The sequence below is a fragment of the Lutra lutra genome, chromosome 2 (assembly GCF_902655055.1).
Source record: "Lutra lutra chromosome 2, mLutLut1.2, whole genome shotgun sequence".
Taxonomy (NCBI): domain Eukaryota; kingdom Metazoa; phylum Chordata; class Mammalia; order Carnivora; family Mustelidae; genus Lutra; species Lutra lutra.
This window is the reverse complement of record NC_062279.1, coordinates 74,156,679-74,178,415: the sequence shown is the minus strand read 5'-3', so window position 1 is coordinate 74,178,415 and position 21,737 is coordinate 74,156,679. Positions and strand designations below refer to the sequence as shown.

The 21,737-nt window shown below is 40.5% G+C and overlaps 1 protein-coding gene across 1 annotated transcript in view; it reads left to right on the top strand.

The window, feature by feature from the left end:
- The first annotated feature begins 9,543 nt into the window (after positions 1 to 9,543).
- KLHL2 (kelch like family member 2) overlaps positions 9,544 to 21,737 on the top strand; it is a 107,532-nt gene continuing 95,338 nt past the window's right edge. The window contains exon 1 of the mRNA XM_047717737.1: positions 9,544 to 9,706. Coding sequence (XP_047573693.1) covers positions 9,681 to 9,706 — 26 coding nt within the window. The 5' untranslated portion in view covers positions 9,544 to 9,680. The remainder of the gene's footprint in view (positions 9,707 to 21,737) is intronic.

The following is a 21,737-nucleotide window of genomic DNA, read 5'->3' as shown; positions in this document are numbered from 1 at the left end:
TAAAGTAATGCTTGCATATTTTACTCACTTGTTAAAAAGCCTCAGTCTTCTAGCTTATTAGACCAACTTATAAAGCACCCGGGGTCTTGGGAGGTCCCCATGGGAAAACACCTTGTCTTACTTATCTAATCTCACCTACTCTTCAGTTCTGATTAGGGTATACCTATAATTTTTGCCAGGTCCACCGTTTGTTTTTTTATTTTTTGTTTTTTTCCTTCCCTATGTGAGGAAACTGTTCCTTTTCTTCTCTATTGATGTAAATCTACATGTCCCCAAAGCCCAAATCAAATTAGACTTTTCCAAAAAGTGTTTCTGGGATAATCCAACCCATATTATCTTTACACTCATGAATCATATTCCCCTATAATTTTAGGTATGTATATCTCATTTCCTTGGAATAGTCAAGTTGTTCCCAGGCAGGTTATTTTTTGAATCTGTCTCCAAGGTAAACACAGTGCTAGGTGTTAAGTCTTGAAAAGGACTCTAAAACTGTGGAATGAGTTATTGGAGAAAGTTCTGAAATATACCTTGAATGCCTGTAAGAATTGATTATACTCCCATATGAAATTGGATGAGTTACTGAAGTGGCTTCAGCCATACTTTTCTAATACTATGATTATAATTAGTTACTGATAAAATCAAATACTTTTCAACTAGTGTTTTGGAAGATACCTCCACTTGCAAAAGTTATTTTGTATGGAATTGAGTATAAGAAAAAAAAAATCTTGCACTGATAATTTAATCACCACAATTACCAAAGCAGTTAGAGGTGGCCAATGATACGGATTTTGAAAACAACATTAGTGAGATTTCATTGTATAAAGATATTTTTATTCAAGGCTTATAACATAAAATAGAACCAACAAATTTAAAAATTACCCTAGATACTGAACATTAAAAAAAAAAACCTTTAGTTCATTTAAAAAGACATAAATTATTTTCATTCCACCCCCCCAAAGTATGGTACTTCAGTTTCCAAAAATATTACACATTCAAATAAACTGTAATTATGAACATATATAGATAGCTTCCCACAGTTAGATCTTTAAATGGATTGTGCTAAATAAAATGCATGTTGCTGCAATATTTAAATATACTTTAAAGTAAATCATTACAAGTAGGCATGTAATTACTATGGTTTTAGGAAGATTTAACCAGGAACAAAAACACAAGAGAATGAAATTTGAAATTTCAGCAGCTTTTGACCAACATGTAAATGAACAGCTATCCACCATAACTCAGCTCTTCTAGATCTTCCTTATACTCTGAGTTTTAAAGAGAAAGCTTTTTAGAAGTGGTAACTGGAATGAAAAATTATGGAGAGAAAAAGTGCAGGTTAGAACAAGAGATATAAAAAAACAAATTGAGAATCAAGAAATACTAAGGATTTCTGGTAATGTGAATTCATTAAAAAGAAAATTACTGAAGAAGTAGTGACTTGAGTCTTGTTCCTTAAGAATTAGAGTAAAAACAAGATTTCCAAGAGAGTGTGTGCATTTTGGTGAGAGTGGAGGGAAAAAAATTGAGTATGGTGCTGAGACCCAATGGAGTTATCTATCTGGCAAGGTACTATTTAATCTAATGCATTAGCCAAGCTTCTGATGTTCAAAATTTTCCCTGAAATTAGTATCAGTTAAAATCTTGGATGTATTGGCAACTGGCAGCCAAGCTTTCCCTGCCTGGGTTCCCCACAGCTACAGCAAATTGGCAGTAAGACTTCCTTAGCAGCTGCTAATGGGCTGATAGTACCATACTGCATGATTCCACTTGTGTAAAACAAACAAATACAAACACATGTGTTTCTATATGTACCACATATGTCTGTAACTGCATAGAAAAATGCTTGAAAGACATTCATAAAATGGTTAATGTGTGCTACCTCTGGGAAGGGGATTGGGAGAGAGGTCAGTGGGAAGTTTCACATTATGGTCTGAATTTTTATTTGTAGGAATGCAATCATGAGTTATCTGACTAATAAAAAAATCAACAGTTAAGAAGTTAACAAGTAACAACACAGAGATGTCAGAGATGCATAGAACAATGTGGACAACATGCAGGAGAGTCTACATCTTGTTAAAGTAGCTCCCCACAGAAAGTTGCATTACCTGTTTCTTCAAGGTACAGTAACTCTCTGAGTGATTGTATCTTTGTACCAAGTGGCCTTGTCCTGGCTTATCTATAACTTCCTGCTGGACATTTCGCTTGGATATCTTATTATTACTGCAAACTCTTAGGCTTAATGCCACACCCATTATCATTTATCCCATGTGATTTTCTTCTTTTTAATCAATTCTGTCACCAGATGGGACATGTGGTGGCTCAGTCGATTGGGTGTCTGCCTTCAGCTCAGGTCATGATCCCAGAGTCCTGGGATAGAGCCCCATGTTGGACTCCCTGCTCAGTGGAGAGCCTGCTTCTCCCTCTTCCTCTGCCTGCTGCTCCCCCTGCTTGTGTGCTTGTTCTCTCTCTCTTACTCACTCTCAAATAAATAAATAAAATCTTAAAAAAATATATCTGTCACCATATTCTTTTTTTTATCCATATCAAAACCACAGGGTATTTGACAACTTCATATTCCTTTGCCTCCAAGTCAAATTAGTCAACAAGTCGTGCTCCCTCTTTCTGGGGCACCTGGGTGGCTCAGTTGGTTAAGTGTTAGCCTTTGGCTCAGGTCATGACCCCAGGATCCTGGGATCAAGCCCCACATTGGGCTCCCCTCTCCCTCTCTCTGACTGCTGCCCTGCCTACTTGTGCTCTCTATCTCTCTGTCAAATAAAAAACTTCAAAAGAATAATTTTAAAAAAAAATCTCCCTTTCCTGTCCAGGACCATATTCTCTTTTCCTACTATGTGCCTTTCTCTTTCTTAAGTTCTCAAGTCAGTACTCACCTTATTTGTGAAGACCTTGTTGTCTGGTATTTTTGTTTAGTTAATTTGATTTAATATACTGGATTTATTTCTTGTGTCTGAAGTTAATCACAAGTTTCTTAAAGGCATAATTATTGCTCTAAGTTTTTTAAAAAGATTTTATTTATTTATTTGTCAGAGAGAGAGAGCCAACACAAGCAGGGGGAGCAGCAGAGGGAGAGGGAGAAGCAGGCTCCCTGCTGCAGGCTCCCTGCTCAGCAGGGAGCCCAATGAGGGACTCATCCCAGGACCCTGGGATTATGACCTGAGCTGAAGGCAGACACTTAACCAACTGAGACACACATACCCCCCAACCACCACCCCCACCAGCTCCCAACCTTTCACAGTATGTTCATCAAATAAGTCATTTAATAAATATTGCTGGTTGACTGACTGGAATCAAAGTAAGTTCCTCTGTGCCTTCCTTATTTATGCAGAGCATTGATTTTATGCTTCTAAAAGTAAAAAAGAAGAAAAATTAATATATAAATGTTGTATACAAGTGTTCAAATGCACATTGCATGAGTCTGAGTTAGAATATACATTCCTGGAGGTAAATGTTTTGGTTGGTGAATATAGTAAATTGTGCCATTATGTTCATTCAAAATATGTTGCATGCATACTATGTGCTAGAACTTTTCTAAGCCTGCATGTGGGGGGGATCAAACAGACTAAAATCTATGCCTTCAAGGAGCTTACATTCCAAGGGGGAAGACAAATGATAAATGAAATAAACATGTAAAACGCTTAGTTTGTTAAATTGTGATTTATAAATAAGTGCTTTGGGGAAAAATAAATCAGAAAAGGAGTTTAGAGAGTATTGAGAATACAACTGCAACTTAAAATAGGGTGGTCAGTGCTTTCCCTATGTGGCATTAAAAAATTGGTATAATACCTAAGTATAATATAATTAACATTTGCTTGAATCAGTTTGCCTCAGAAAGTATGACTGGGAATATTTCTCTTGTGATTTAGTTTTAGTTGGCTTTTAACAAAGACTTCAAAATGGCAGATTAGGTTCATTTTTAGTTCAGTGAAGAATAGTTCTCATACATATGCAGCCTGGATTCAATTCTATTTCTTGGGTTGGATTATTACCAAGATCTTAACAAGGAAAATGAAGAAATATGGATGCCTCAGGAATTGACTAACCACTTATATGTGCATTAAACATGCTTCTCTGCATCCAGAAACTGACTAGAACCAGATTAAGAACTAGAAAGGATTTCTTGGCAAAGGATCCTGACTCGCAAAAATAATTCCGAGACTTGGGCTGAGCTCAAATTTTAGGATTTATGTGGAAATTCATGACTTATCTTTCATATTACCATGTGAACAATTTGAACAAATAATACAAACTCCCAGAGGCTTTGTTCTCAAAAAAGTCTGGTGTTCAAGAATATTTTTCATCTCTTCTGTCAGCATTGTCCTTTATTTAAGTAAAGCATTCCTCTCCCAGTGTTATACAGTACATTAAAGAAAAAGACACATTTCAACATCATACTTTGTTATCAAAAATATTGTGATTAAAATAATATAGAAGACATTGAAATGTATTCTAGGAGAAAGGAGAGTAGGGACTAGGGTATAAAATATTATTTGGCTAAAATAATACCAATAAGAAGTTAGCTCATTATATTAAAGCTATTATATTAAAATGTAATCCACTAATCAATTATTCTGTTAACTCATATTAGATAATCTCTAAGTTTTATTAGGGATGAAGAAAGGACATTGGAGATGAGTAGCTGGGAACAGCCAGAGGTGATAGATAATTGATTCCAAAAGGGAAAAAAAGGAACAGAATGGGGAAAATGAGAATGCCAACAACAAATTTATTTCACCATTTGGTTTAGGGTCCACGCTATGAACAGTCAGCTGTGATGGACACACAGAAGATGTGGGTAGACGTTTGTGTGTGTGTGTGTGTGTGCACATGCACGCATAACTTCAGATGAATGACAGCATGCTAATAATGCTTCCTGTAATTTGTCAAGAATTTTTACTTGCTCTTTCTTCCCCCCAGCATTGCTGACTGTGTAGAAAGATGTTTTAGATAATTCTCTAATGAAGTATTACATCACTAGACTACATAAATAGATACCATATAACTCTATACAAGTAAAAATAGATTAAGTAGATTTCCTTTTCTTAAAAAAAGCACAGAGAAACTGCTTACCTGATATACATTAGTGTGAAGTCTATTTTTGGATACTTCCTGCACCAAGTCCAACAGATTTCCAATTAAACTTTGCAGCAAACAATTTGCTTTCATTTCTCCTGGAGCCTCCCATACAGGATAATGGGCAGGTGTGCTGTGCTAGAAGTAGGGTGGGTATCATAAAGACTGTGAAAACAAGGAAGCATTTGCAGGTTAAACTGGAGTCATAAAAATGAAGGATTCCTTCCATTAAGGATTTTCTATTGGTCTGGAGCAGAAGACTTACATCACACCATTTAACACCACAAAGCATGTAATAAATACCTTTAATGTACTGACAAATCCATTTGCTAAACAGCAAAATCTTGCAAAGATATTTTGAAATGCTTCATAATATATTAGGTACACTAAGCTTCTTCCGAATCAGAAGAATAAAAGCAAAAACCCTAATTTAAAATTGGAAAAGCAACTCAAGTAATGCATTTCAAACTACCTATTTAGGATAGAAAATAAGATTTTTTTTGAAGGTCCCCATCTTCTTTAAAAGTGTATTTTTGAGTAAGTGATGCTTTTCATACCTGGTATATTTACACTGAGAAGAATTACAAAAACAGGATCTTCCAGCTTTATACTCTTTGGTGAAATTAAGTCTTTTCTTTACATGGATAAGTCTCAGTTCCCAGATTTTTGCCATGTGATGTGTTTGTGCCTGCCATTGTTACTGCAATGTCTGATTTCAACTCAGTCTAAGAAATTTTTGTCACCAGCTACTGTCATGGATGTGTTCCTCTGTGTGCTTCCTCCTCCTTCTCCTCCTCCATCTTCTTTTCGTTCCGTCTTCTGCACAAGTGATATATTCGGGTTATTCACATTAGCTTTAGGTTGTAGTTACTAATATGGCTAAAGACTTGTTTTATTCCAACAGTATAACAAATGAACTTTTGTGTTACCCCTCTGTGGGGTGTGAAGAACTCATCTAAAGAAACATCAGGAGATGAGTGGAGCTAATAACCCACGCAGGGAGAGCTCAAACACCTTTGCATATCCAGTCAGCTCCATACCAAGGAAAATGGAAATGAGAAGTCCTTGGTGGCCTTGGGTAGCTACTCCTAATCTTTTGTGTCCTTTAGTTGAGAAAATGGTGAAACTGACATACAAATAAAGATGTATTAAAAGTTTATTTTCCCCACAAATTGACTGGCTTTCTTCTTGTCAAGCACTGTCATTTACTTTTCTTGTGAATGGTAAAGCATTGTTGGGTCTTGGGGTTGCATCTGGCCAAGGGTCAGCTTTGTGAAGTTACTTGGCCCATGCAAAGATGAAAATGGAAACTGGTTTCATAAATTGCTACTTATCTTAGGCAGGTCTGCTTATATCTGAAAGCCAAGGATTCCACCACTGTCTTTTCAGAAAACAACAAAAGCACAGTATGGATTAATTAACATTTTCAAATTGCTTCAAGATTCTTAGATGAGATGTTGAATTGTGGGTTTAGTTCTTCCACTTTTTTGCAAGGAACAGGCATCAGGGCAGAGACTTGGATTAGAAATATGGACTGCCTTCAAATCTACCCAGTGTCCACCATGCTAGGATACTAGAGCTTGTAGACTGACATTTGACTCTCAGTGAGGTTGAGCTATACTAGGGTAAAAAGGTACTCTTTCCCAGACCATTTGTGAAATCTACAAATTTAAAACTAGATATGAAAAAGTAAAGGTTTGGGTACATACTTAGCATTCTAGATGACCTGGATCCCTTAAGGAGCAGAGAATTCTAACAGATATAATTAATCCAGGGGAGGATGTGAAAGGAGCTATGGTTTGAAGTTGTGTGCCTACTTGTCAGACTGATACATCCTCATTTGAGTGGGAATATACACAAGCAATAGAAGACTTTTTTTTTTTTTTTTTTTCTTGAAAGAGTTCCTGAAATGGCTGATCAAATGGCTCTGCTCACTCACCTTATATGTAGAAAAAGGAAGTCAGGCCAAAGTTTTGATCAAATCTAAGTTAGTGTGTATCTCTTGGGTCCAGTACTTAATCTCAGCTCAGTCAGGTATGACTGATAGTCATGTAAATGTGTAGAAATAATAATAGCAATGACCATTTATTAAGTGCTTCCATTATACACTTATGTTATACGCTTTAGATAGATTATTTCATTTCATTCTTACAATGATCTGATAAAGTAGGAAGTTTTTTTGGAGTCTGAAAAAACCACCAATAACTCATTATGTATGGGGCACCTGGGTGGCTCAGTTGATTAAGTGTCTGCCTTCTGCTCAGGTCATGGTCCCAGGGTCCTGGGACTGAGTCCCGCTATGGGTTTCCTGCTCAGCAGGCAGCCTGCTTTTCCCTCACCCACCCCCCCTGCTTGTGTTCCTTCTCTCTTTCTCTCTTTCTTGTGCTCTGTCAAATAAATAAATAAACAAAATCTTTAAAAAAAATCTTTAAAAAACCTTCATTATCCACGGTTATGTTCACTTCAGATATACTTATCTAATTGTCTACACCTATCTTTACATGGATGTTTAATAGAAACCTCCAACTTAATCATGTCTAAATCAGAGTTTACAAATACTTCCCTCCCCCGACCAAATCATCTGTTTCTTTCTATCTCTCCAATCTCAGTAAATATCAAGTCCATTCTCCCAAGAGCCCAGATCAAAAACCCTGGGGATCATCTTTGACTCTATTCTTTTTCTTATACTCATATCTAACCTATCAGCAATTCCTGTGTGCTATATCTTCTAAACAGAATCAGAATCTGCCCACTTCTCTCCATCACTCTGACTTTAGTCCAGGCCATCCTTATTTTCATTCCAGCGAGGCTAAACTGTTTGCTCTCTTACTTCCCCGCATATTCTGCTCATATAGCAACCAGTCATCTTTTGAAAAACAAAACAAAACACCACTTTTTTAAATTATGGGTCTTGAAAAACATACACATACACATAAATGATGACCATCCTCATGTACCCATCACTCAGCATCAAAAATCAACATTTTGCCCATTTTAAAATCATTTTTCTTCAATTCCTTACCCTTCTTTTTTCTTTTTTGGTGGAGTATTTTAAAACAAATACCAGCAAAGCTGTCCTTTTAATTATCAGATTAATCTGCTCACAACTGCACAGTAGCTCCTCTTCTTGGTGAAAGCCAGATCTTCTATGATGGCCTACAGTGCCTCTGTGATCTGTCAGTACTCCCCACAGGACATCTCCTTGCACTGTCTCCTGTCCTCACTCTGCTTCAGCCACACCAGAGGTTCTCAAACCTTTGGGCATCAGCATCATCTGGAAGCCTTGTTACAGCACAGACTCCTAGGCTCCACCCCCCAGAGTTTCTGGTTCAGTAGATCTGAAGTGGGCCTCCTGAATTCGCATTTCTAACCAACTGCCAGACGCTACTGTTGTCCAGCGGGCGTATCTGGGTGACCACCTGCTACATTGTTCTTCTCCCTGTTCCTCAACAAGCCAGGCAAGATCTTGCATAGGAGTCTCTGCCTTACTCTTCCCTGGCCCTGAGGACTTTTTGCTTTCCTGAAGATTGATTTTATTCCATCCCTGTTTAAATGATATCATTTGAGGGGACTTCTCAGGCTACTCCTAAAATAGCATCCCATTTTCCTCACTCTGATTTTCTGCATAGCATGCATCCTTCGTTTGTTTCTTAGCCCGTCCAGATTGACAGCTCCATGAGCAAGGAGACCTGGTTTTGCTCTTACTGCATCCCCTACCAAAATCTTCTCTAGTAGGTGCTCACTTCACCTGTACAACGAATGGATCATACACTGAGAAGGGAGGCCCAGGTCCTTGCTTGGGAAACTGGACAAATTCATTTCTTCTTGCCTCAGTTTCACCATTTGCTATGAAGTAGTTGATTAATGCCTACCCTTCCCATCTCCCTGAGCACAGATAGGCTCAAATCAAAAGAGAATGATGTGAACAGCCTGAGAAGCAGAGCAGTAAGTCAAGAGAGAGCGCTGATATGCTGTGCCTTCGGGTGCCCTTTCCCCGCACAGACAACACCCCCTTCTATTTTCTAGCTCCCCCACGCCCCGGTGACCCACAACCCCAGCTGCAGGCGGCCGCCTCCCCCGTCCCGCCCCGCACCCGGCTGGCGCCCGCACGCCTCCACCGGCAGCAACAGCAGCAGCAGCGGCAGCAGCACCCTCCGCAGCGGTAGCACCCTCAGTAGCCGCCGCAACAGCAGGAGGAGGAAGGGGAGGCGCCGAGGGAGGGGTCCTCGGCCGCCGCGGGAGGCCGCATCGCTGTCCCGTCACGGCGTCGGCGCGGCCGGGGCCGAACCCGGAAGTGGCCGAGCCCGCGCGCCCGCCAGTCCCGCCGCCGCCGCCTCCGCCGCCGCCGCCGCCACCGCCCCGCACTCCGGCAAGCGCGAAAGCCGCGCAGGCAGACGGAGCGCGCCCGGCCGAGCGGGCCATGGCCGCGGGGGCCGCCGCCGCAGGTGGTGGCGCGCGGTGAGGCGAGCGCGGCGCCCCCTCTGGGGCGGATGGAACGCGGCTCGGCGGGCGTGCAGTGCCGGCGTCCGCGGCTGGAATGGTGCTGGCGGCGGCGGTCGGTGCCTGCGTTCTGAAGCCCGAGAGGAGCCACAATGGAGACGCCGTCGCTGCCTCCCGCGTGAGTGAGCCGGCGAGCGAGCCGGCGGGCGGGCGAGCGGGCGGGCGGGCAAGCGGGAGGGCTGGCTGTGCCGCTGCGGATAAGCGCGCCGCTGCGGCGCGTGTCGCCGGTCGCGGGGGCTGCTCGGAGACGGCCGCCCGGTGCCCGCCGGCGGAAGCCGCCGGGAGCCGCCGGGGAGCGGACGCCGGGGGCGGCGGGAGGTGGAAGCTGCGGGGCGTGACGAGGCGCGGTTCCCGCAGTCCTGAGGTGGACGCGGACGGAAACTCAGCCTGGCCAGGCAGTGACTTAAAACCTGTCCAGGATTTCCAGGGAAGGGTCTTCCCGATCTCAGGCGAATAGAAGATTCGGTGTGGGGCTGAGCTTGGGGACTCTGCCCGTCCTGTGTACGCCTCCCTGGAATGCATGGGCTGCTGGTGCCCAGCTTGCCAACCCCTTTCTGAGGGATGGAGATGTGCTGCACGGGAGTCCGTTGAAAAAAGGAAACTGGAAAGTACCAGACACCGGTGTCTAAATGAATTGGTCTTAGGTCGCTTGCTTCTCTGAATTTCTAGCAAAATTATTATCTGAGGAGCTTTTACATCACTCTAAAGGAGCCACGGCTCTTCAGGGCATGTGACCTCTTTTACCTGGCACTGCAGAAAATTGTATCCGAAACCGGAGCATCTTCTGTTTCCTTGGTACCCTGGGCAAATTAGTAGTGTAGCGACCTGCCAGGCACAGGTGTCTTTTTCCGTGGTACCCAGATACATTCAAGATACCTGCAACGAAACTACTTTCCAGAAATAATAACAGTTGCACAATTATTGTGGAAGCTATCGAAGATTTGCATTATTCAGTACAGTATTATGTTTTGGAAAGTGTTTAGTAAAAGTGGACTATAAAATCCTCACGAGTTTTGAAAATTTCCATTTTGATTTGCCTTCCTTAGATTAACCTTTAGGAAGGAACAAGAGCCCTTTGAATCTGACTTTTCAGACCGCAAGCAAACCTCATTCTGAGAACGGAGTACCTTTTCATGGGAGCTTATTCATGGAGCCTTATCGTTTTTCACTTAGATTTGGCCAGCTTCTCTCCATGGCACCAGCCTCTTGCAGTTAGTTGGCAGAGTTCCAGCCAAAATGTGGATATTTGGCTTGGGCTGAATAATATTTTGGTGTCAAGTCCTTTTAGGAGAGCTAATAGGATCCTGGAACTACAATTTCTAAAAGTGCCTTACAGAATTTTTAGCTTGAGTGGAACAGGTCATCAGGATCTGAGGAGTAGACGGTAAGACTGATGAATTGACCCTCTTGGGCATATAGAAGCAAGGCTCTCTTGCTTCCTGAGCACTGTGGCTTTGAGGACTTTGTAGGCTTTGTTTTCTGGTCATGTTCTTCAGTGGCTTTGGGAAAGCACCTGAACCCCTAGGAAACATGATGGTGGGTTGTTAGCATCAGCAGTGTGAATACAGCACAGCACATGGATTCTGTCCAGGCTCAAAGGCAATTAAGGCAGGAAATGTTACCTGTATGTAGGTAGCACATAATATATAGAATATACCATGTCGGCATGTTAGTTGTAGTAAATCTGCCCCCTTTATATCCATTTTCTGCAGTCCCATTTTACTTTTGGAGCAGAGGGAACTAAAGGAAAGAACAGGGGCTCTTAGAATGCAGGTGAAAAAAGGGTGTGGACAATTAGGCTCTGGAAGGAGAGAGTAGAGACATAGAAAATGGTTTAAATAGACTTAATTGAAAATGAAATTTATGTGTGCATGCAAACATTGATAAACAGGATCTAGGACAGATAAGTTAACCATAATTTTGGTATCTAGCACAATTCTTTGGTATTGAGACTCCATCAGTAATGCTGGAACAATGGCAGGCTGAGATGTGATGGGAAGCTAGGAATGCCCGCAGGGATCAAAGAACTGTTCAAACTTCTTTTAATTATGGGTGTCTAAAGTTGGTGAGACTTTTTCATTGTGCTTATTCATTTAATGATAAATACAAATAGGGTTTGTTTTCATTTGGTCTCCGTAGAATTAATCCTCAGTTCAGAGTTTGTTAGAATCTGAAATAGTTTTCCTTCCTACCACTTGGCCTCTTTGCCTTCACTCCCATTAGCTTACTTTTTCCTTCCTCACTAAGTCATGGGGTGCTGTGTTTGAGAATTGCAAGACAGTGTCTTTGGGGAAGGAGCTTTATTGGGCCTCACTGGGCTAAAGCTGGTGGATGGAGGCAGTGGAAGTTATTGGGAGGACTCAGCTTTTCGTAAGGTTAGATTTTTAGCCTGAGTTTTAAGGCAGGGAAAGATGTTTGATGTGGACTTAAGCCTTGGGTGATGTGGTAGGAAGCAGGGACTTAGATCCTCTTTGGGGAAGTGTCTGTTTGTTAATTCATTAATTCTGCAAATATTTGAATGCCTATCTCTGCCTGACACTGTGTAGGAGCTTATGCTGGTGCTTCTTCTCTAACAGCTAGTTTCACAGTGTTTTAAAATGCCACCTTGCTGCCCTTTGGCCTGTTAGCACATGGTCTTAGAGGGGTGGAGTTTCTGTGGTTCCTTTGGGATAGGCTTGTTTAAATTAGGTTTTGATTTCTTGTACTCTTTCCACTCTTTGCCTCCACTTTCTCCTCATCCTTTTTGACTCTCATGTTGTCACTGGGCTTCATATCTCTGCGTATTGTTTTTGCATTCTATATGTAGCATTTCGATTGTCTTGCATTTTGGAGTCTGGTGATATGAAGATAATGGGACATTTGCCTCTGATCGAACCTGAAGGTGTGTTACTAAAAATTAGATGTAGAGTAGTAAAGGAAATCCGGGTGGTAAACTGAGATATGCAGCCTTGACCCTAGGAATGTTTCACACATTCTGGCTTTTATGGTTATTTTTGCAGAGGATTTTCATAATTATTAAGTTGAGGGAAGACTGAGGTATAGAATGGAGTGCATTTCTTTGGCCACCCCTCACCAGTTTCTTAGCCTTCATTTTTTTCTGGCTCCTCTTTCACAAGTTGGCTTTCTCTCTACAAGCCTTATATTGTTGCTTTTCCTTCACAAAACTAAGCAAACATGCCTCAGATACAACCATATCTTGGACCAGTGATTCCACATCACTGGAGGCTCTTGGCATCGGAGTTGTTCAAGCGTAGGCAGGCAAACATCTCGTTGACCACGCTCTAAGGGATTTAGACAGCAGAAGATGGGTTGAATTAGAACAGAGGTTTTCAGAATTTTGGATTTCACTGACCTGTGAAGTTAAAAGAAAAAAACTCAGGTCCAACACAGGATTGCTAAGTTTTTTGTTTTGCCTAGCAGGAAAAAAGATCTATAAAATAATAATTATCAACTCTTACTATAACTCTCACTATCTTTTGGTAAGAGAAAGGACGTTTTAGTGTCCCTTTCCAAATACAAAGAAGGGCATTATCTCGGACTAAAGGATAGTCCTTAAATGGAATTAATTTAGTTTTATGAAACCTTACTACATTTTCCTTATTTTGTCACAGACCAGTAAAAAGTTCCTTGAAGCCTGACATTTGTAATCCACTGGACCAGATGACATTTAATGTTCTGTCTACGTTTAAGATTCAGTTACTGGGAATTTAGAACCCTGACACAGGTTACCCCCATATTCATTGGTTTGTATTTTATAGCACATTGGAATATATTCTTGTTTTTGTATAACTAGACATGAATGTAAGTTAGGCATCTGTCAGATCATAGGTGAATCTCCTCAGTGACAAAGATGTTTAAAATATTTAGGAGCAGTAATGGCTGACAAGATGATGTTGAGAGAAGACATGGATCAGTGTGTGTTGAAGGAAGTGTTATATAAGGAAAATTCTGAAGTGTATTTGGGAACTTGAGATGTGGATTCTGGAAATAGGTAACATGTCAGCAGTAGTTTTAAAATTTTCTGTTGCTGGGAAATCACTCGTCCTCCTCCTACTGAATAGCCCCAAACCTTGTTTCTAGTCTGTACTTTCTAATGCATCCAGTAGGCATTCGATAAATATTAGTAAGTGTGCTTTCATGAACGTGACTGTAAATTTACTCACCTGTGGCTGTTAAGGAACTGCATCAGGAATGTTTATGAAAACAGTTGAACTTCTTAAGATCAGATGGAGGGTTCTTTCCAGGTGATACAGAGAATGAAAATTGCTTTTTAGATGCTCTTCTATAGAGTTCTTCCAAATTCCAGATGTATTTACTTTTTATAATAAGGGAGTTCACGTTTTTCATTCATATTTATTGGGTGCTTACTATGACCAGGCTTTGGGGATATCTCAGAAAACAAAGTCCATTTCCTTGTGGTTGAAACTGATAGTGAACAAATATATAATACATTTACTGTAGTGCATGGGTCAATATATTTTGTGTTATGTGCTTTACTGTTTTACATTTCAGGCTGTTGGCATTTGCTGAAGTATTTTTTTTTTTAAGATTTTATTTATTTGACAGAGATCACAAGTAGGCAGAGAAGCAGGCTGAAGTATTTTTTTTTTTAAGATTTTATTTATTTATTTGACAGAGATCACAAGTAGGTAGAGAAGCAGGCAGAGAGAGAGAGCAGGGAAGCAGGCTCCCTGCTAAGCAGAGAGCACGACGCGATGCCTATGCGGGGCTCGATCCCAGGATCCTGGGATCATGACCTGAGCCGAAGGCAGAGGCTTTAACCCACTGAGCCACCCAGGCGCCCCACTGAAGTATTTTTTTGATCAGTTCTTTTCACTGATCCTGCCTTGAAAAATAAGTTCTGCTTTCCATGATACTACTTTTTCTTGGTTTCCTCCTGTAGTTTTTAGGTTGTTAAATGTGATTTACTTTATCTCGTTTAGTCTTGTCAACTCCCTTGTCTGTAGGTCTCTATTGTCTTTTTTCAGATGGTTAATTTTCATAGGTTATCAAGTAGAGGAGAAGTTGGGACTCATTGAACACTTTTTTCCTGTTTTATATGGCTTCTCCTTTGTTACTGTTTGCTGGCTCCTCCTCTCAAATGCAGGTCTTGGCCAGTTGTTTTTTAATCAACTATTAATCACTAAGTTGTGGCTCCATCTTTATCTTAAGCCTGGGTTCTAGATCTGTGCTTCAGTCGTGAATTTTCAGCTTCTTACAGAACATCTACTCTTAGCTTATATCTTAGATTCGACATGCCAAAACTGAGTTCTCAAACTGACTTCGATTTGTAACATCTGCGCTTATTCAGTGGTTAATCATTCTTCTGGTCCTAGGTACCCAAAGCCATGGAAGGGTCTCTGGTGTGTCTCTCTCTCTCTCTCTCTGTCTCTCGTCGTCTTCCACTTCTTATCATCTTCCAGGAACTGTAGAGTCCTGGTTTCAAGTGTCCATTCTGACTACTACCTTTCTGACGAACAGATTTTATCCCTTGATACCTGCATTTTTTTTCTCCTACCTTTTCTCCTATTACCCTCTATGTGTTCTTTCCTCACCTTTTAGTCCATCTACGGTTTTGACCCCAACAACATCTTACATTCACATCCAATGACTTAGCAAACCAGTTATCTCAACCCAGTGATCAGAACCCTCTTACCATTTTGGCCTAATCTTATAGTATGTTCAAAATTATTATTTACTTTTGACCTTCTAGAGTAAACTCTGCCTTATCACATAGCCTTTTCCTGTCCTGTCCCCAGTTAAAACAACTTGGAATTCTTCCAAGGCCCACTTGGAACCCTGTCTTCCTTCAGAGTCTTCCCTATTTACTCCAATTCGTTTCAGCCGCTCTTTGCATTCCTACAGTGTCAGTAACCCATTATCTTGCACTTGCGTACTGACTTATGTCATTCCCTAGTGGTTTCAAATGTGCCTCCCCAGTTAGATGGTATTGGAGAAGTTTCCTGCATTCAGCCTCCTCTATATCCCTCTGCTTAATGTTAGGGCATGTGGTCAGCATCTAAGCAGTGCTTACCTACTTGATATATTAACAGTGGTGGTTGTCTGGAGTATTGCTAATAACTTTTGATTGATTGTTGCAATTAAAAATGAGGAAGGCCATTAAAATCCATTAAAATAGATCTCTACATTCAGTTTAGCTCCTAACCTCAACATTTTTCTTCTTAACTCTGTATTTACATTCATACAGTACTTAGTGCTTGTACAGCTCCCTGAGGCAAGTAGGTGAGGTGTTATTATCTTTGACTTTACTATTACATTTCATATTAGACATATTTATGGAATAACAAAAGCTTATTTTATAAGTAAACCGTCTGAAGCCTGGAGAGGCCAAGTGACTATACCCAAGGTCACTTGGTTAGTATTAGGTGTAGCAGAACTACAGTGCAGGTCTTCCAGTTGATTCTGGTCCTCTTCTAGTGCCTTTTCGTTCAAGTGCTAGAAAATGTGGCCTAGTCAACTGAATTGTCAAATCAGATTGCTGCCCTCTCTTACTGGCCAAGTGCTGGTAATACTATGACAAGTGGTGAAAGAAAGGCCAGAAATAGGAGTTGCTAAAAGGCATGGGAGTGTTTGAAATGGATCATCAACTTCCTCCTCCCAATTTTAGCATGTCATAAATATCCCACTCTGACAGTGCTTTGTTAACTGTTTATAACGTATTCTTTAAAATAAGATTGATCTTGCATAAGACATACTTTTACCCTGGTCCCTTTCCTGGTAATAGTCACTGCCAGGGACAAAAAGTGCCTGATTGTGCTCTGTTTGTCATGTAGGTGGGAGGGAGAGAGGGAGAGAGAGCTGAGTTGAACTGAAGCAGAGCTTTTTACAGCTCTATTGTTCTACTATCAGAGAACAATTATATCCCAACTTCCATCAGCCTCTCCACTTCAGACATCCCAACCACCTCCTCCTGCCAGTGCTTCTCCACACACTTAACATAAAGCCACACAACTAAATCCTAGGGGGAAAAGAGGGGACATATGTGATTTCTCCCCCTGTCCTCCAGTAGGTTCAGTGCTCTGCTTTCATTGTTAATCCATTTTAGTAAAATTGGGTCTTTCCAGCTTTTCCAGCTCGGAGAAAGCTGAAACATTTTTGGATATATATATATATATATATATATATATATATACATTCAGTGGCATTACCTTTTGTTCTGTCACCATGCAAAGTTATTACAATATTGTTGACTATATTCCCTGTGCTATATCTCTCATCCTCGTGACTTATAACTGGAATTTTGTACCTCTTAGTCCCCTTCACCTGTTTCACCTAGCCCACAAACCTTCTCCTCTCTAGCAACCACTAGATTGTTTTCTATATTTTTTTTGTTTTTTTAAAGATTTTATTTATTTATTTGACAGAGAGAGATCACAAGTAGACAGAGAGGCAGGCAGAGAGAGAGAGAGAGGGAAGCAGGCTCCCTGCTGAGCAGAGAGCCCGATGCGGGCCTCAATCCCAGGACTCTGAGATCATGACCTGAGCCGAAGGCAGCGGCTTAACCCACTGAGCCACTCAGGCGCCCTAGATTGTTTTCTATATTTATGAATCGGTGTCTCTTTTGTTGTTGTTTGTTTGTTTAGATTCCACATGTAAGTGAAATCATGTGGTATTTGTCTTTGACCTTTTTCTCTTAGCATTATACTCTAGGTTTGTCCATATCTTTGTAAATGGCAAGATTTCAATGGCATTATTATGATGTTTTTGTAAGGTGTTCTCTGGCTAGATGGCATGATTTTTTCTTGGCTTTTTTTATTTGTCTCACAGATGCTTCCTATTCAGTTCCTAAAGGTCTTCATACTGAAGGTATAATGCAAATTCTTACATGTCAGGAGGGCAGATGTTAACGTCTTTTTAAGCTATATTTATTTGGTAATATGACCATATATTTGTAGATTATAGTTAGTCTGCTGGCTCTGTACCTAATAAAAGTTTAAATTCCAAACACTGTCTTTAGCTAATTGCAAAAACTGAAACCACAACTCTGCCACAAACCAAACCATGTTTCCAGTGGAGAAAGCCCTCTATTTTTACAACCTCTAAATACTGTGGTGGTTATTTGGGTAAGATGAAGGATGTGAGAGTATTTCATTGGTAAACTGTAGAGTGACATAGCAAATACTAGTTAAAATATTGGTTATCATTGAATCTCTACTTCTGATATCTTGGCTTTGTGAATGGGAGCAATGTTAGTATGATAATTAGCTTCTGAATGCAAGTTTAGCTAGGAAGGCAGCAGAGGAAATAGGAGAGATGTAATAAGGTAATGGCGAAAACTTCAGAGCAGTGGTGGATGGTGACTCTGAAAACAACAGCTGCTGACGTGAACTTGGCAGAAGTTTGTGAGTAATGGTGGGTGACTCATTGCAAGCAAGGGAGTCTTGCAGCTTTTGAGGTGTACAGGCAGAGGGGAGAGTGAGATGGTGGCCATCCAGGGGCTAAGTATTTGTGTCCTGAATGTGAAAATGTCTGGTTCCCTGTTAAATTTTGCAGCTGCATCATTCACATGAATTGTAGCATTGTTTCCACCAGAAAACCCTAAAAACATCAACAACCCATATTTTCTAAAGTGTTGTTCTCAATCTCAGATGATTGTCCCAGGGTGGGAGGTAAGTGGGTGGTGCGACATATTACATCACCTTTTTTTTTTTTTAATTTTAAATTATACATAGCTGCCTTTCACCCCTACTCTTGGAGAAGCTGTCATTCTGATATATCTAGTCCTATAAAAAGGGCTTGCCTGAATCTTCATGTGAAAATTTTTCATGTTTGAAAAAATTGCTTGGGTCATTTTGGTCTTGTCCCTGCCACTGGGAATCACTATTCCAGATCAGATACTATATATCTAAAGAAACTATACCTCATTTCTAAGATGGCCTCAGAACCAACCTCTGCTTGATTATGGATCTTGACTCTTTCAGGGAGATAGCCCTCTTAGAGTCTCTATTTTCTCCTTCTCGGAGAACTCATTCATTGTCAGTAGTGTGTTTGGGGGCAGAGTTAGAGTTACCTAGTTACCTCGTCTGAGAAGCCAATTCTTAGAATGAGAAGCTTCTCTGGAAAAGGCTAGCTCCCTGCTTTAGAAGGGAAGCGGGAAGAAGGTATAACTACACTTAACTGGTATAACTTGAAGGGTAAACCTTCACCTCCCACTTACCTGCTTCCTAGAATATGTTCATTTTCCATACTTGTAGTTTTAGGCATGATGTGTCATTTTTTTTACTTAGCTCTGCTTTAGAATAAGAGACTGTCTAACACAAAACCACATAGGAAGTGAAAGATTATGGAAAGGACTTTAATGTTGAAAATGTGGCCCTGTGCAGCAGGGTGCTGTATTTCTAAGTAGCTCTTAGTACAGAGAACTTTAAAAAAAAAAAAATTCACTGTTATTTCTTACTTATTCCTTTAAGCCTTTCTTTTCTTTATAGAGTTTTTGGAGTACATCAGGAAAAACAGGAAATAGACTGAAAATAGACTGCACCAATAAAAATATTGATTATTGTATGGTAGCTGTCTTAAAGTTAATTCTCTACTGCAGGAAGTTTTATTTCATAATTTCTTAAGCAAATATAAACACTTTAGACTCTTATATAATGATATTCCTTCTAGGGTTGAGTTGCTTTTGCTTCCATTCTGAGCATTGAAAAGCCTTCTATGAGGGGCGCCTGGGTGGCTCAGTGGGTTAAAGCCTCTGCCTTCAGCTCAGGTCATGATCCCAGAGTCCTGGGATCGAGCCCCGCATCGGGCTCTCTGCTCAGCAGGGAGCCTGCTTCTCCCTCTCTCTCTGCCTGCCTCTCTGCCTACTTGTGATCTGTGTCTGTCAAATAAATAAATAAAATCTTAAAAAAAAAAGCCTTCTATGATAGTTTTGCCAATCTTCAATATTTTATTTCCTCTACGTTGTAAACTCTTAAATTCTTAAACTAGAAGCAGGTGTAAATCTTAACTCGTTATACATGTGGACCTTCAGCGTTACATGGTCAGAAAGTTTGCATAGGTTGCATATATCTACATAATTTTTTTGTTCTACAATTTTCTTTATGAAAGGATGGTGAGAAATAGCATTACGAGAGTATGTCTTTTACTATAAAGTGTATCACAGTCCCCTCTGCCAGATCTGAATGTTCTTTCATCTTTGGCTCCTAGACTTACTAGCTCTTTTTCTCAGGCCAAGTATAACTCATCTGTCTCCACACAAACACACACATACAGGTCACAGGGCATAGAGTGCACCATGCTGTTCTCCCATTCCAGCTGTGGGCTCACCCACTGGAGGCAATGTCTTGTACTAATTTATTTGTAAGGTCCCTTTAAAAACTCTGAAGGGATGGAGAAACAGGACTTATATCTACTTCTAGTTTGCAAAGCCTGGAAGAATCAGATGCTTCAACTTATGTTGATTCTTGGGGTGCAGAGGAACGAACATGGATAGCATCTATGGTTGATGATGGAAGTTACATTAATGTTTGAGTGCCTGGGTTTCATTGCTTCATGTGCCTTCTGTGGAATCAATGTTCCCCACATTTCTTTACTGCTAAAGTTTCTCCAGCTCTAGACTCTAATATGTCAATTTGATATCTTTACTTGGATGTCTGATATCTTAAAAGCAACATGTATGAAGATGAAGCTCTTGATCTTCCTACTGCAGACTAGTTGCACCTGCAGCCCCCCCATCTCAGTTAGTGGAGACTCTATCCTTCCAGTTGCTCAAACCAAAAAAATAAGAGGCATTCTGATTTTCTTTGATGTGCCACATGCATTCTGTCAACAGATTTTTTTTTTTTTTTTGAAAACCAGGAGATTTTACCACACTTTTACTAGTTCCTGACAAATCACATAAAAAGAACAAGACTATGGGAGATCTAATATATATATATATATATATATATATATATATATGTAATTAACAATTTTGATCTAGCCTAATAATAAAAACAATAACATTTAAATAGCACCCACTATGTGCCAGACCCTGTTGTAAGCATTTTACAAAGATTAATCCATTTGATTCTCACAATAACCCTAAAAAATGAGTCTGTTAATAAGTCTATCTTACAGATAAGGAAACTGCTAGATATAGCAAGAATAGAAAGATTAAAAAACAACAACAAAAACAATCCTTAGAAGTGTAAAAGTCATTCTTAAACTGTGGATCAAACAGAAAATAGTTGGATGGTACATTCATCAGTGCTCGTTATATTAAAAAGTAAGCAAATAAAATACAAAGGCCAGTCATGGGCCAAAGATGACAGTGTGTTGTAAGTCAAAGATTATGATTCAACCAATTCTGTTCACTTAAGATCTAGAAAAATAAGAAAGGAAAATTAGAGGTAGAGAAAAAAAACTGGCTGGGGAATAAAAAACTAGAAAATAATAATATTGAGAGTACCGCTCTGTCAACAGATCTTGTTGGCACTACCTTTAAAATATACCCAGAGGGACGCCTGGGTGGCTCAGTTGGTTAAGCAGCTGCCTTCGGCTCAGGTCATGATCCCAGCGTCCTGGGATCGAGTCCCGCATTGGGCTCCTTGCTCGTCAGGGAGCCTGCTTCTCCCTCTGCCTCTGCCTGCCATTCTGTCTGCCTGTGCTCGCTCTCTCTCCCTCTCTCTCTGACAAATAAATAAAAAAATCTTAAAAAAAAAAATAAAATATACCCAGAACCCAGTCGCTTCTTCTTCTTCTTCTTCTTTTTTTTTTTTAAAGATTTTATATATTTATTTGACAGAGAGGTCACAAGTAGGCAGAGAGGCAGGCAGAGAGGGGGAGGGAAGCAAGCTCCCTGCTGAGCAGAGAGCCCGATGTAGGGATCTATCCAAGGACCCTGAGATCACGACCCAAGCCAAAGGCAGAGGCTCAACCCACTGAGCCACCCAGGTGCCCCAGCCCAGTCGCTTCTTATCACTGCTCCTACTTCCACTGCTGCTGCCATGCTCTGAGCCCCTGTCACCCCCTGCTGCATTATTCTCCTAAACAGTTAACCGTTTTTCATCTTTGCCCACCTTGACTATTCTCAACCAGCAGCCAAAGTAATCCTTTGATAACGTACGTTGGATTGTGTCACTCTTCTGCAATGCCTCCCTCTTGTACTCAGGGTAAAAGCCAAAGTCCTTCCAGCATCCTACAGCCCT